General features: G+C 40.2%; 1 protein-coding gene across 3 annotated transcripts in view; it reads right to left on the bottom strand.

The window, feature by feature from the left end:
- tafa1b (TAFA chemokine like family member 1b) overlaps positions 1–14709 on the bottom strand; it is a 526417-nt gene extending 511708 nt beyond the window's left edge. For all 3 annotated transcript variants that reach the window (XM_080186315.1, XM_080186317.1, XM_080186316.1), the window contains exons 1-2: positions 14352–14709; positions 13911–14031 (exon numbers count right to left, since the gene is read on the bottom strand). In XM_080186315.1, coding sequence (XP_080042441.1) covers positions 13911–14022 — 112 coding nt within the window. In that variant the 5' untranslated portion in view covers positions 14023–14031; positions 14352–14709. The remainder of the gene's footprint in view (positions 1–13910; positions 14032–14351) is intronic.
- Between the last annotated feature and the right edge of the window lie 288 nt (positions 14710–14997).

Genomic DNA, 14997 nt, shown 5'->3' with positions numbered 1-14997 from the left:
AAGAGTGCTTCATTGTCAGAAGTCTTTTTTACTATATAAATGATCAAATGGGGCTTATGAAGAAATGCTGTATAGACAAAATTTATTTTGTGAGATTTTAAAGTGCCAAGGGTAAAGTGATGTAATTGATTGGTCCGGCATTCATGCATTTGCCCTACACATTGGAAATTATGGACTGATTAGTTACAGATGTCCCCTGGGGGCCTCTTTTTGCATCCAGAATTTGAAAAAGGTGTTCTGGTTATTTTGTGATGTTTGGGCTGGTGCAATATCTGGGCAGCAATCTGATTGGAAGTCAGGTTCCAGCATGTGATAACTTTTTTACAAACACTCCAGCGATCTGTAACTGGCTAGTAATGTGATGAAAGTGTCAAATACTAATAATGTAATGGAACTCACCTGATTTTTGACCCACTGAAATTGCAAGTAAAGGGATTTGCTTTGATTTATTATTGTCACATGTACTGAGATGCAGTGAAAAGTATTTTTTTGTGTGCTATCAATACAATCATACATAGTTCACAGAGTCACCACGCTCTGGTGCCATCTTGAAACATGGATGTGATCAATCCATAGTAAAAGCAACACCACATTCCCATTCTCTCTCACTTCGTGTTGAGGAGGTGAGTGAGTGAGTGAGTGAGTGATAGAGAGAAATACAGAGGGGGGAGCTAACGCAAGTCAAATCAATTGTGTTTTATGTCATTTATGTGGCATAATCAATTGCATTACCTCCCAGCTGGTAATGGGAGGCTAATAGCCCCATAGTTTAGTAATAATGCATCCTTTGCAACAGTCCTTGTATATATGTCTATGGATCTAGACTTAAAGTTAAACATGGCTGTTGTCATCACTGTTGTAATCACATTTAGCTGATATCCTTCCTTTGTTCCTTCTCTAAAATATAACAGCATTGCAATAGGAAGCTGTTAAAATTAGCAGTTCAAAGATTCTTGATACAAGTGGGGTGAAAAGCGGCATCAAGTAATGAGACCACAAACATATCCCAAATGTTTTTCTGGAGTTTCAATAAAGTTGTCTGACTAAAATGCCACTGAAATACTATCAACAACTAACATCCTAATAACCCACAAAAGGTTATTTTATCTAGGCAGGCTGAGTGCATATTGATTTCCTGGTGCTTATGCTGCCAACCTGTGCATGCATACATATGCCTATTTTAAAACCTAAAAAAGGCCATCACCTATTACAGCTGACAGCACTGTTGCACTTGGTCATTGTGCATTGAATTAGTGGAGATCCAGTGGGAGCAATGTCCATAACTGTGATTGCTTTCATCTGGTTCATATTACCAGTGATGATATATAACTAGTTGAAAATTCAAACTGAGATTTATTTCCTCCCCCACACTGTAAATTTGCATAATATTACCAGTTCAAGCACGTCACTACCCCAAACCTCAACTGATCAGAGATTGACCAGATAATGCTGCTTACAAAAAAATCTTATGACCAAGATGCAGGAACTCTTAGCATAAAGTTTATTCAAGTCATTTCCAAAACATTTGAGTTTGCTTTTCCAATGCCATAAACAAATGGAAAATATGAAAATAATTCTATTTAAAGCATAGCTCTGATCCCATTGCAGGATTGCAACTCTAAAATATTGCTAGAAATTACTTCGGTTGTACTTCTCAATCTTGCCGTGCCCTTTTTCCCTTGATATATCGTTTGTTGATTTCCATTGTCAGAGTGTATTGACAAAGCTTAATTCCATGAACAGAGCCGAATTTCCAGGCTATCAACCCTAAATTCATTTTTTAAAATTAAACAATCAGAATAATTTAAAATATAATGAAAAGAGTCTCACCAAAATATGCCAATGATTTGTGAATTAATATTTAAATGTTGTAAATTATTGTCTTGGACATAAATACTTCTGGAATTTATCTATGGTGCCACCATAATAGTATCTCCACCCATACCATTTTAGATCAAAATCCACCAAAATATCTATACCTCAGATCAGTACCACCCTTATTGGAAATGGATTACATTCAAGGATGTTCACTGACTGTTGTTTGTGGGAAGAAAGCATGACTGAGTAAGTAAACACACTGCCTTTTCTAACAGGTGAAACTTTTTAAAGCTCTTGCGAAGAAATAATTTAACTTTCAGAGTATAACCTCTTATTTTTCCATAAATTTCTGAAACGTGCGTAACTTTGACAGAAATATGACCATAATGAAGCTGTATCTGCGTGCCTTAATCTGGATTGTTGGTGGGAGGTACACCTACACTAATTTCTCCATTAACAGCCTACCAATTCAAAATATGTTTTGAAAAATACAATTAGAAATTGGGTAGTGCCCTCAAAGATTATTTTTTGGGTGACATGATTAATATGACAATTTCTGCACAATTTGAATTCACATATCACCAGTCTAATTTCTTTAACAATACTTTGAGAAGGCAATGATGACCCTATTCCCTGAACCACTACAATCTATGTGGTGTAGGTATTTTCTATACCCATAGTGCTGTTCATTAGGGAGCTCCAGAATTTTGATCCAGTGACAGTGAAGGAACAGCAATACAGTTCCAAGTAAGGATGATGTGTGGCTTGGAAAGGAACTTCCACTGTGGTGTGTTCCCTTGTATCTAACGCCTTTGTCCTTTAATGCGGTAAGGTCACTGTTTGGAAAATGCTGTTGGAGGAGCCTTGATGAGTTCCTACAGTGCACCTTTTAGATGGTACACACTACTGTCACTGTGCATTAGTGTTGGAGGGAGTGAATGTTTAAGCTGGTGAATGGGATGTCAATCATCTGGGCTGCTTTGGTCTGGATGGTGTCAAACTTCTGAAGCATTGTTGAAGCTGCACTCATCCAGGCAAGTACACCGTACACCATCATACTCCTTTTAGATAGTAAGGAGAGTAAGGAGCCAGGCTACTCACCAATCCCAGAATTCCCAGCCTCTGACCTCTGACAATGCGTCTGGCATTGGAAAAGCAAACCCAAATGTTTTGGAAATGACTTGAATAAGTTTTATGCTAAGAGTTCCTGCATTTTGGTCATAAGACTTTTTTTAGGAAGTTAGCCACTTTTTGTAAGCAGCATTATCTGGTCAATTTCTGATCAGTTGAGGTTTGGGGTAATGATATGCTTGAACTGGTAATATTTGTTGGATGACTTGTTAATTCATATTTCTAATGTAGTTACACCTAACATTTCGACAGTGTTAATAACTATATTAGATTCAGTAGATTCAAGTCAATTATTTTGAAGGTATAAACAAAATGGTACATTTTTGTCATCCCGACTCTCCCTAAGTGAGTGCTAAGAATATGGGATGAGACAACTTGACAGCGAAGGAGCCATAACATTGCCTAGGCCTCCACTAACTGATCGGAGCACTGGGATATTTTGCACACTGACAAATGACTTTACTTGATCCATAATAAATTGTGCGTGTGCTACGCTGGAATGCTAGATTTATTGAGAGAGGATGTTGTATTTGGATCAGACAGCACCAAACAGTCAATGAATGTGTCAGTAAAAAAAAAATCCATCAGATACCATTTTTCTGACATTCAGGCATTATGAGATTGCTCTAAGATGATTCAAAATATGTTTTAATTGAACATCTTAACATTCTGATGTGCTTTAACTGTCCTTCCAAATAGCTGGATTTGAGTACATAAATGACATATCCCAAAGTGCAACAGGCTTGTGATGCCACAACATCAACTAAACCACATCATAAGATTTTAAAGACATCAGATTAATTTTAGTTAGTCTTCAATGCTTAACATTTCCAAGGAATCATTATAATAACTGATTTTCAGTTATTCAGTTATTCAGTTCAGGTTGGAAATGTTAAGCGTTGAAGACTAACTAAAATTAATCTGATGTCTTTAAAATCTTAAGAATATGCAAAACTTTAAATAACTTGGTGGAACTAAACCATTCAGCATCAAATGGCAAGATTAGATTATCTCCCTCACTTTCCTACTATCACTCTCACACGAAGATGTTTCACCTCTCTCTCACACATACAGGAAATACAAAGTGATGATTAAAGAAGGCAATCACAAGAATATCAAATAATCGTTCCCATGACCTAACAGCATTGATTCATTTTACTTGATGACATTTTTTTTTAATTCATGGGATGTGGGCATCACTGCAAAAGCCAGCACTTACTGCCCATCCCAAACTGCCCTTGAATAGATGATGGCGAGTTATTCTCTTACATGTAGCTGAAAGGTCGCAGAGGGCAATTAAGCATTAACCACATTGCTGTAAATTTGGAGGTGATACAGGGCCAGGCTGGATAAGAATAGCAGATATTCTTCCCTAAAGGACATGAATTGCTCTTTTAAACACTCCTGTAGCTTTTTGATACTAACTTTTAGAAAATTCAGGTTTGCATTTAATGCTGCTATGGTGAGATTCGAACTTGAATCTCTGGATCATTAGTCTGGGTTTTTCGATTATTAGTCTGGTAACATGACTATTATGCTTCCATACTCCAAGTTTGAACAAATCATCTGTTACCATTTGCCAAGGGGAAGCCCAGTGTTAAAACAGACAGCAGTTGATAATACTTCAACATACTGTCAGTTCATGAGTATAGACTGAAAAATAAAAACATTCAAACGATCGAGCCTACTGCTTCCAGAGACCATGCATAATCCATACTGCCATAGACTATTTCCAATTAACTGTGTGAAGTAAGTCAAGATTTAAAACAAGTTTCAGGAAGATAAAACTAAAATTTCTCCCCGATTCTCAAAGGTAAGCAACTTTTCATTTAACATAATCTAACGTTGAGTGGTTATTTTCCATAAGACATTTTCTTGCTCCCAGAACATGAGTTATATTATTCATACAAGTACTGACACAGTAATCTATGTCGATAGTTACCCTTATATACTTCACATGCAATCACTATCTCCCTTAAATATTTAATATATTTTTTTTTAAATAAATGTTAAGCATATTTCAACCACTATGATTCTCCTGAGTTACAGAAACCTATTTTGGAATGATTAAAATATCTAACACTAAATGAAACAAATAGGCTGCATTTCTCAGCCTATTAGCAGGAATAAAACATTAAATTTTCTTCCTCAGTTAAACTGCTAGACTTGCACCAACAATATAAACTCTGAATAACCACTTCAAGAACAGCTATATGCTGCAATGAATTACCTGCTTCGGAGCAAACAATCGACTCTAAAACCAATTAATATATTGAATAATGTTGTGTGGTATCATATCAATCCACCAGAACATCTGCTTTGTTTGTACACTGTTATCAGGTGTTTTCCAACATTTTAGACATTGGTCATTTACATTGACTATATCTTTGGTTGCCACGTGCAAACAAGCTTATTTTTTGTTGTATTTGAGACTATGTTACTCAAATAGTATTCAGTTGGCTCTATCTGTTGGGAAACTGTTACAAATCAATAGATGGTTGCATTAGATATAATAAATATTTCTACTGCTTGTGAATTATGTAACCAATTAAGTTATTTGATAAGACTCACTCATGGAGCTTTCTATAATATGTTACTGACCTGATATATTCATTATCTATCAGAGTTGTAAGCCAAATCTAATTAAGCAATAGACACAGGAATTCCAAAATGCAAAGCAATAAAGGGCACAGAATATGTGCCAGCATATTTTAAGCTTATTTACGGACACAGATCAGACTATATGAAAAGGCAGAAGGCAGCTGTTTTGTTTTATTAGAAAAAAGTTAAGAGGTTGTGGAAAAGCAAAGAGTCAGGAGTTCCACATGAACAATTTATGCGGTACTGCTTCTGAACTCACTGTTAAACACATTATCACGAATTAGGTCGTGCTACAGTGTGTCATTACTCTTGTGAACAATCAGATGCTGGATGGTAATCGTTTCAGATGTGTGGGAAAGTTATTTTAAATGTTTGGCATTGATTTGTTTAATGACATTCACACCTCATAATAAATCTTTGAAATTAAACATAGAAACAATAAAGAAAAGCTGTTGCATCCACTTTTTATAATAACGAAATGTAGAAGCAGCACTAACAAAGGTCAAATTTTCACTGCTGTGATTTCACAAAGCAGCTTCAATGAATTTACATTGTTAAAAAATTAGCCCAAAGCTTCAGATCATGGTTGCATTCCACCGCACCACCCCCCTACCCCTCACCTCCTCAAAAAGAAACCCACTCTCCAGTTTCTGGGCAATCTACCAAAGGAAGATCCTTCCAAACTCAATCAGCACAGGAAAGTTTGGAGACATCAACAAAGAGAATCTGCACAGGAACTATTCCACCCTTTTTCAGCACTAGCTGCTATCATATTCCAATTAGTAAAGAGTTTAAATATCTCAGTGCTTCTTTGAAAAGCTACAAGAGGATGCAAGTGGGTAAGAGAATATGGTAGGTGAGCAGTAGATAAGGTGGGTGAAGTGACAGCTGAACAGGGTGGTGAGGTCAGATCAGTAGTCTGGCAGGAATGATGCTGTGTGAGAGAAAAAGGTCAGATGGTGGGAGCTAGCCAGGCAGGTTACAGAGTGGGGTCAGCGTGAGCGATTGGGAGGTTCACTTGTACAGGTTACCCAAGAGTTAAACTGAGATTTTCCTGTCCAATATTTCCTGGGTAACAGTTTAAAGTTTCCAACTATAATTCAGAGTTGGAGATGTCTTTCAAAGGGTTCCATGGAGCAGGAAACTTCCTAGGAAATTCCAAAAGAGTTGGGACTTCCAAAGGGTCCCACAACACATCTTGAGGGTTACATCTGGAGTCCAATGATCCAGGGACCAGAAGATCTAAGCCAATGTTTCTTCAATTTTAATTCAAACGTAGAGACATCAGAGCTAGAATGTCATGTTCAGCAGTGAGGTATAATGAATATTCCCATTAAGACTGATTATAATTAACTAATGGATTGGGACATATACAAGTTTTCTTGCCATCATCACTTATTATATCATATCATTTTTGTTACCTTGAGGCTCAATTATTTCAATGTTCTCCTGGCTGGCTTCCCATCTTCCACTCTCCATTAACATCTTTCCCTCTCCATTAATACGCATTCATCAAAGCTTTGCTGCCCATAGCATAACTCAGATTAAATCCTGTCCACCCAGACGTACATTGGTCCACCAAATTAAATTAAAATTCTCTTTCTTTCAAAAAATACAAATTTCCCCGGCTCCATTACCTTCCCTTGCCTATCACTGTAACCTCATTCAGCCTTACAACTATCCAAGAACTGCACATTATCCCAATTTGATCCCACAAATCCAACTTTCTTCATTCCACTGTTAATGCCCTTTCCTTCAGATCTCAAGATCCTAAATTCTGGAATTCTCCACTTAAACTTTCATCTCTCTCTCTCTCGCTCTCTTCTCCGTTAAGATCCTCCATAAAACCCATCTCTTCAGCCAAGGTTTTTGGTCACCTGTCTCTTTTTTTTGAGATGGGTCTTTTTTTCTCTATGATATTATTCTGAAGCACTTTGGTGTTTTACAATGTTAAAGATGCTACATGAAAGTACAGATCCATCTGCCATCACATCATCTTTTTTTTAAACTGTAACATCATTGTGATACAGGTCATGTAATTATTTCCAACAAGCAAGATGGTTTGATGAAGATGTCTCATTATAAAAGCAAAGCCTTTATGAGCTGTATTTATTTTATCCACACAACATCACCTTTGTAACATTGTAATCATGTGACACAGCTTCTCCACTATGCAGAAGCACCTAAGTTCTGATTGGTGAACATAGCTGATCGGGTATTAATGCATTTACGCCTGATCTCTGATGTGAACAAGTCTAAACTCTGACTTGATAAACCCTAATTATAAGGCTTGGAGGATATCATATTGAGAGTAATGGATACCCAAGAGTGAGTGCAAGGTAATAATCTCTTCAATCATGTCATAATAATGGCAGGAACTACAACAGGGAAACCTGAATAATTAGAACTGCCATCTGAACTTGCAGATAAGATTAGACTTGAAATCATTTCGGAGTAGCTATTACTTTTTAGTACATGTAGTAAACATCTATGCTCCATCTAGTTGACATTTGATGAAATCCAATCTGAAGATGTAACAATCGTATATAATCATTACTAGTATTTTGAGGAATAGCTAATAATTAATTACAGACAATAACTTGGGTAATATGTGCATTGGAGATTGTAAGCTTTTGGCCACATTGTATCATGAAGCAAAAACACCAAGGATTTAAAATTGTATAAGTTGCTATTGGTGAAACAGAAGAAACTTATCAATATCATCTTAAACCCACAGCCCCCTGTCTTATTCTATGCAAAGTATCTAAACCACTCCCCTTCATACCATCCCACCCACCAACTCCTTTCAGTATGAATCAGTATTCCTCCATGTTCAATACCAATCGGAATTAGCACCGAGGGTAACAAGAGCACAGATTATACTCTGTATTGGGAGAGGTTGGGGAAACTGCAATGTCTGTAACCAAATACTACACCACTACTGATCTAAGTGACCAGGTCCTGATGGATATGCTATTAGACTGGGCCTGCAGCATGTGGTGAAGGAGCCTCCAGCAGGTGATAAGAAACCAAGAGTGAAAAATCTACTTGATCTCATTCTCAACAATCTACCATTCACACATATATCCTTCCATGGTAGTATTAGCAGGAATGACCACCACACAGTCTTTGTGGAAGCAAAGTCCTGTCTTCACATTGTAGACACCCTCCATCATGTTGTGTGATATTACCAGCATGCTTTTTTTTAGACATATTTTCACACATGCACTTTTTCCCTTGGGAAATAGTGAGAGAGTGGCAAAAGGACTCCTGAACTGCTTATCAGCCCATTGACCCACATTATGAACACTACTTCCATGGCAAACAAGTCCTGGCATTTGACTTGGATTCATTGTTTCCAGTGGAGAGGTAGCACACTACCCACCGTATAACAAGACCTACTATCCACCATGCTAAATAGGATATATATGCAAAAGATCTAGCAACATAGAACTGAGCATCTAAGAGGCACTGTGGGCCATCAACAGCAGAATTATACTCATACAGTCCATAATCATATGGTCCAGCATATTCCCCCCAATCTACCATTACCATCTAGCTGGGTATCAGTCCTGTTCAATGAGGACTACCAGAGAGCATGTTAAGACCAACACCAGGCATACTTAAAAGTGAGGGGTCAATCTGGCAAAGCTACAATACAGAATTTTTTGCATGCCAACAGTGGAAATAATATGTGATAGCAGAGCTAAGCGGTCCCACAACCAATGGATCAGTTCAAAGCTCTGAAGTCCAATTATGATTGGTGGTAGCCAATTAAACAATTAATGGAAGGAGGCGGGGACTCCACAAAACATCCCCATTGTCCATGATTGGGAGTCCAGCACATCAGAGCAAAAGATAAGAATTCAATGCCATCTTCAACCAGAAGTGGATCATCCAACTATACCTCCTCACCAAGGTGCCCAGCATCAATCTTCAGCCAAGTTGATTTTCACTTGATATGATATCAAGAAATGGCTCACAGTATTGGATGCTGTAAAGACTATGGACTCTGACGATATTCCAGAAATAGTACTAAAGATTCTGGGTCCAAAACCAGCTGCGCCCCTAGTCAAGCTGTTTCAGTATAGCAACAACACTGGCATCTACCTGGCAATATGGAAAAAATGACCAAGTACGCACTGTTGACAAGAAACAGGAGAAATCTAACCCGGCCAATTGTTGCCCAGTCAGTTCATTCTTGATCATAAGCAAAGTGATGGAAAGGGTCATCAAAAGTGTCACATATTCAGTGATAACCTGCTCACTGACTTTCAGCTTGAGTTGCACCAAGGCCAACTCAGCTCCTACCCACATTACAGCCTTGTTCAAAGGTGGACAAAAAAGCTGAATTCAAGAGATGAGGTGAGAGTGACCGCCCTTGACATCAAGGCAGGCTTTGACTGACTGTGGCACTTAGGCGCCCAAGCAAAACTGGAGTCAATGGGATTCAGGGGGACAATGCTCCACTGGTTAGTTATATTTAGCAGATAGGAAGATTGTTGTTGTTGCTGCAGATCAATCACAGTCTCAGAACATCAGGAGTTCCTCAGGATAGCGTCCTAGGCCCAAACATCTTCAGCTGCTCCTTTAATGACCTTCCTTTCTTCCTATGATCAGTAGTGGGGATGGTCACTGATGATTGCACAATATTCAGTGCAATCATAACTCCACACATACGGAAACATTTTCTGTCCATATGTAACAAAACCTGGACAATGTTCAGGTTTGGGCCAATAGTAACAAGTAACATTCATGCTACATGAGTACCAAGCAATTACTAACCCCAACAAGAGAGAATCTAACCATTTCCCTTTAATATTCAATGGCAGCACCATAGTTTAATCCCTCAACATCAATATCCTGGGTGTTACCATTGACCAGAAATTGAAATGGACTAGCCAGTTACAAGAGAAGATCAAAGATTGAGAATTCTGTGCTGAATAATTCACCTCCTGACTCCCCAAAGCCTGTCTACCATCCGACAAGGCAGAAGAGTGAGGTGAAATGCTTTTCACATTGTGTATGAACACACAAGAAGCTCAACACAATCCAGGGCAATGCAACTTGATTGACTGACATCTCATCCACCACCTTAAATGCTCACTCCCTCCACTGCTGATGCACAGTGACAGCAATGTGTACCAAAGGTGTACTGCAACAACTCTCCAAAGCTCCTTTGACAACATCTTCCAAACCTGTGAACTCTATCACCTAAAAGGCCAAGGGCAGCAGAATCATGAGAACACCATCATCTGCAAGTTCCCCTCTAAGCTGCACACCATTCTATCTTGGATCTGTATCACCATTCAACTGTTGCAGTCAAAATCCTGGAACTCCCTTCCTAGCAGACCTATGGGTGTACCTACACCAAACCTCTAAAAGTTTGATTTTTAATTTTGAGATGGCTCATGTACTATTTATTAACAACATGCTGCATCATGTTTTATACTGTTACATATTAGATCATTAACTCTGTATATATGCAATAGGTAGAGTTACAAAGACGTGACAATTGCACTGCAGTAGCAGGCCATCCAGTCGATCTGTTGGTATAGATGTTTAACATTCACACAAGCATTCGTCCTAATAACAACCTTGTTATCATATCTCTTTAACTCAATTTTTCTTTGACTGTCTTTTTACCTCTTAAATGCTGACATGAATTCTGTTTCAATTACCAACCACAAATGCATTTCAGTCTCACAAACCTGGATAGAATAAAACCAACAGTCTCTCAAATCTAAATTCCAAGATAAATGATTGCATCAGTTGATGCAATCATTTTGACCAATTGTTTTCAATGCTGTTTCAATAAATTACCCCCCCACTTCCCATTCTACCACAATTGTCACACAAGAGCCCCTTCTGTGTAGAGAGTTCCATATACGTCTGTTCTCAGTAATAGAGTAGGAGATTTTTCCAGTCTGTCCCATAACCAATCTAGAAAAAAGGACAAATTGATGGCTAAAATATGTGGGTCTCAGTCTCTTAATCAAACTCAAATTTGGCCAGTGACAGTCCAGGAGATGTTGTTAACGATATCAAACACCATCTTGCTCCAAACTGCCATTAATTGTGATGACCTTTCATCCATAACACCATGTCAGCAATTGGGATTGAATGTGGCTTTGTGTTGATGTTCATTAACCGTTTGTGCTGGACGTTTTTACATAATTAGAACTTTTTGTTGAAAACAGTCATATCGCTTATTGATTTTGATTTGATTTATTATGTATTAGTATAGAGTGAAAAGTATTGTTTCTTGCGCGCTATATAGTCAAAGCATAGAGAAGGGTAGGGTGCAGACCAATTATGTGTGATGTTTAATGCAGATATAGCTTCGGAGCAAACAACTCTATAAAGCTTTAGTAATGATAATTTGTCAAAGCGAATGTCAACTTGATAATTTCGAGTGACAGAGAATTGGGTATGGCTGACTTGCATCTATTAGGAGTGGGGAAGGGATGTTTCGGGGAAACTTCTAAGTGAATGCACACAGGTAGCAGAGTTCTTTATGGCTGGGTCCCCCGGGCTATCCTGAGTGAGTCTCCCCCGGTATCCTGTCTGTGAGCACAAAGATATATGGTACTCCCTGTACTGACCACACTGCTGTGTGACAGTCATTAGCCGGGTAGGGGAGACGTAGTTCAAACAGTATTGAAAAGAAGTGGATACAGTCAAAATGTCATCTGGTACAGGTAGCAAGGTACAGGTAACAGTCGGACAGTTGTCTATCACGAAGAAACGTTTTCCGGTTCCAGCTTGTGATTTTCCTTGTGAAATGGGAGTGGGATCCCGACGTTTGCAGCTCAGATGTGAACGTGATTCCCACTGATCATTTGAACTACGTGAGCGGCAGTAATTCTCTCCGACCTGCACATTCGTGACCACTATTTCTTGGATCTGGAGCAGGCAACTTGTTTAATATGTTCTCCCAAACCATTGATAGCAACAGAATCCTTTCATCTGTCAGTGACAATTGATTTGTCAGTTTAGTTTTGCAATCGTGTGGAAATCTTATTACTGTAAAAAAGACTCATTTCTCTTGCTGTAGTTACACCTCGATCATTGCTGTTGTACTTGCCAATGCCTCCTGCTTGTTATCTTGTATAAATGTTTTGTATTGGGAGATACCGCATTTTCTGAGTCAAATAAGGCATGTTAAAATACCATCTGTTAAAACTACGGAGCCTGGACGTATACTGCTCGCCAATTATTCTCACTGTTAAATTTCCTTGTACAAAGTTTCCTGTCTCCGTCCAGACATTCCGCTGTCAATACAAACCAATCCCGCCTAGTGAAAATCGATCATATCAATCAATGGATTATCGCTCGCACCTAGTTCAGATTGCTGCCTTCCTATTTGAAACAATCTCGTTTATAGGACGTTTCTGTAAATGTTCAGATAAAAAAGGGGGGGGAAAAAAGCCTCTGCCAAATGCAGGACCGGTCAGTTTCATGTCTTAACAGAAGCGGAAGGCTATCTGTCAGAACAAATGTGTTGTCAGCGATCAGGGGGTCAGCAATCACTGTTGTGTGGACTGTCTTCGGAGCAGTTTACCGCCGGGGCTTGATCCATTCTTGATCTGACAGGGTGGCTGGCTGGTACCAGTGGGTTGGCACTGAACTGCCAGTCTCTTCATTCCTGGACAGGTGGAGGGCGATTTAAACGGGAGCTGCATCGCATTCCCTCCCTCGTCTGTTAAACGTAGCGGATGCTATCTAGAGGGAGGGAAGGAGCTGCTTGGGATTTGAATCTCATCAATCTTGGACAGACTTGGTGCAGAGCTGTTATCTGCCGGCGATTCACAGGAGGAAGCGCTCAGTTCTCGCCCTGCTCCCAGTCCTGTCCACTTCCCAGGAAGGAAAATTGCACACAGAACAAAATAGATTTGACAGCAAGTGTGTTGGATTTCTTGTCTTCCACTTTCCCGCTGGTCCAAGAATTATTTTTGCACCACAGTCCTCCCCTACGGCCACCCCCTCCTCTTTCTCTGTCTATCCTTCCCCCAGCCCCTGCAGACCTCTCTTGATTCCGTTCCTTTCCAATTCTAGGCTCCAATTCTCCCCCTCCATCCTATTTGGGTCATTCATTCCCACCGCGCTTCACCGCTCATCCTTTTTTTTTGTTCCCAGCAATGCCCCCCGGATCTTTCAATCTCGTTGCCAATTCCCTGACAAATGTGGCAGGGTTGCTAAAAGTTCAGTCTCTTTACACCGGTTCAATTCCCTTCGCTCACTTCCCGAGCTGATTTGGGGAGGGGGTGGGGAGGGGGGTACTCAGAGACATGAGCTTGGCTCACAGGTTAGCTATTATACACATAGCTCGAAGTGCTCTCTCTCTCTCTCTCTCTTACCTGGCCGGTGAAGATAAAGTTGCTCGAGTGTTGGTGGGAGAGCTCCGTGACTGGAGAGCAAGGCGCAGGCTGTTATCCAGATAGAAAGCAGCAGGGACATTGTAGATCGCATCGCGGCCCTCTGCAAAGCAGGAAGTGTTAAATAAACTTAGACCGCCTTCAGCTCCCGCAAGCCGCATTAGCTAGCAAGCTACAAGCTCGGGCTTAAATTCTGCTAACATAGAATTGGGAAAAAAAAATCCTTGTATATCAACCAGAGCAAAGATACAAGAGAGCCCCCGGCTACAATCCGGTCGATGGCTGGAGCAGTGACTGAAAAGTTTAACAGGGGAGGGGGGAGGTTTTTTGCTGCTTGTGTTGTGTCGCTGAGCTGCTTTGGATAAGCTATTATAGACTCGGCGCCCTCCTACGCTGTTTAATACTGAGGAACACAACACTCACCTATGGGAAAGAGCCGAGTGTGTGGGAATGCCGCAACTACCGAGTCTTCATCATTGCTTGCCCCATGAAAAAAAAATAGAGCTGCAGATTTAATTGGTTTATCAGAGAATACTTGACATTATTCGCTCTCCCCGCTCCTTGGTTAGCAACATCTCTCCAGGACAAGACGGAGCAGCCACTTTACTCAGTTCTGTAGGTGCAGTCCATCTTAAGAGCAAAAAAAAGGATAACTACAAGTCCAGCTTCAACGAACCGACAGATCCGCTTAGCCCCCGGGAAGTGGCTACGTCTTTGCCAATTTTCTGTTAGGAGGTATTTCCAGAAAGCTTTGCAGCCTTGCCCGGGGAGAGAGAGAGAGAGATACAGCAGTGCTGAGCTCTGCTGAGATGAGTGAGTCGGGACGATTGGACTGAGCACCGCTGGTTGGGGAGGGGGAGGGAGGGAGAGGGGGAGGGGGGACTGGTATTCAGCAGCTGAGCCTTCAAGTCCTCTGCTTATTCCCAGGTCCTGTCAGCACTCCTTAGTCATAGGGCGAGCTGCACATTTGTGGTCTCTTCCCTTACCCACCTCCCCCCCCACCCCACCCCACCCCAAAAGAACCCCTTCCTGACCGGATGCAAAACGTGTGCCCCAGCGCCTTTCTATG

This window comes from Carcharhinus amblyrhynchos, chromosome 3, assembly GCF_965287045.1.
Source record: "Carcharhinus amblyrhynchos chromosome 3, sCarAmb.v2.hapA, whole genome shotgun sequence".
Lineage (NCBI taxonomy): Eukaryota > Metazoa > Chordata > Chondrichthyes > Carcharhiniformes > Carcharhinidae > Carcharhinus > Carcharhinus amblyrhynchos.
The sequence above is the reverse complement of the archived record's forward strand: the minus strand, read 5'-3'. Positions and strand labels throughout refer to the sequence as shown.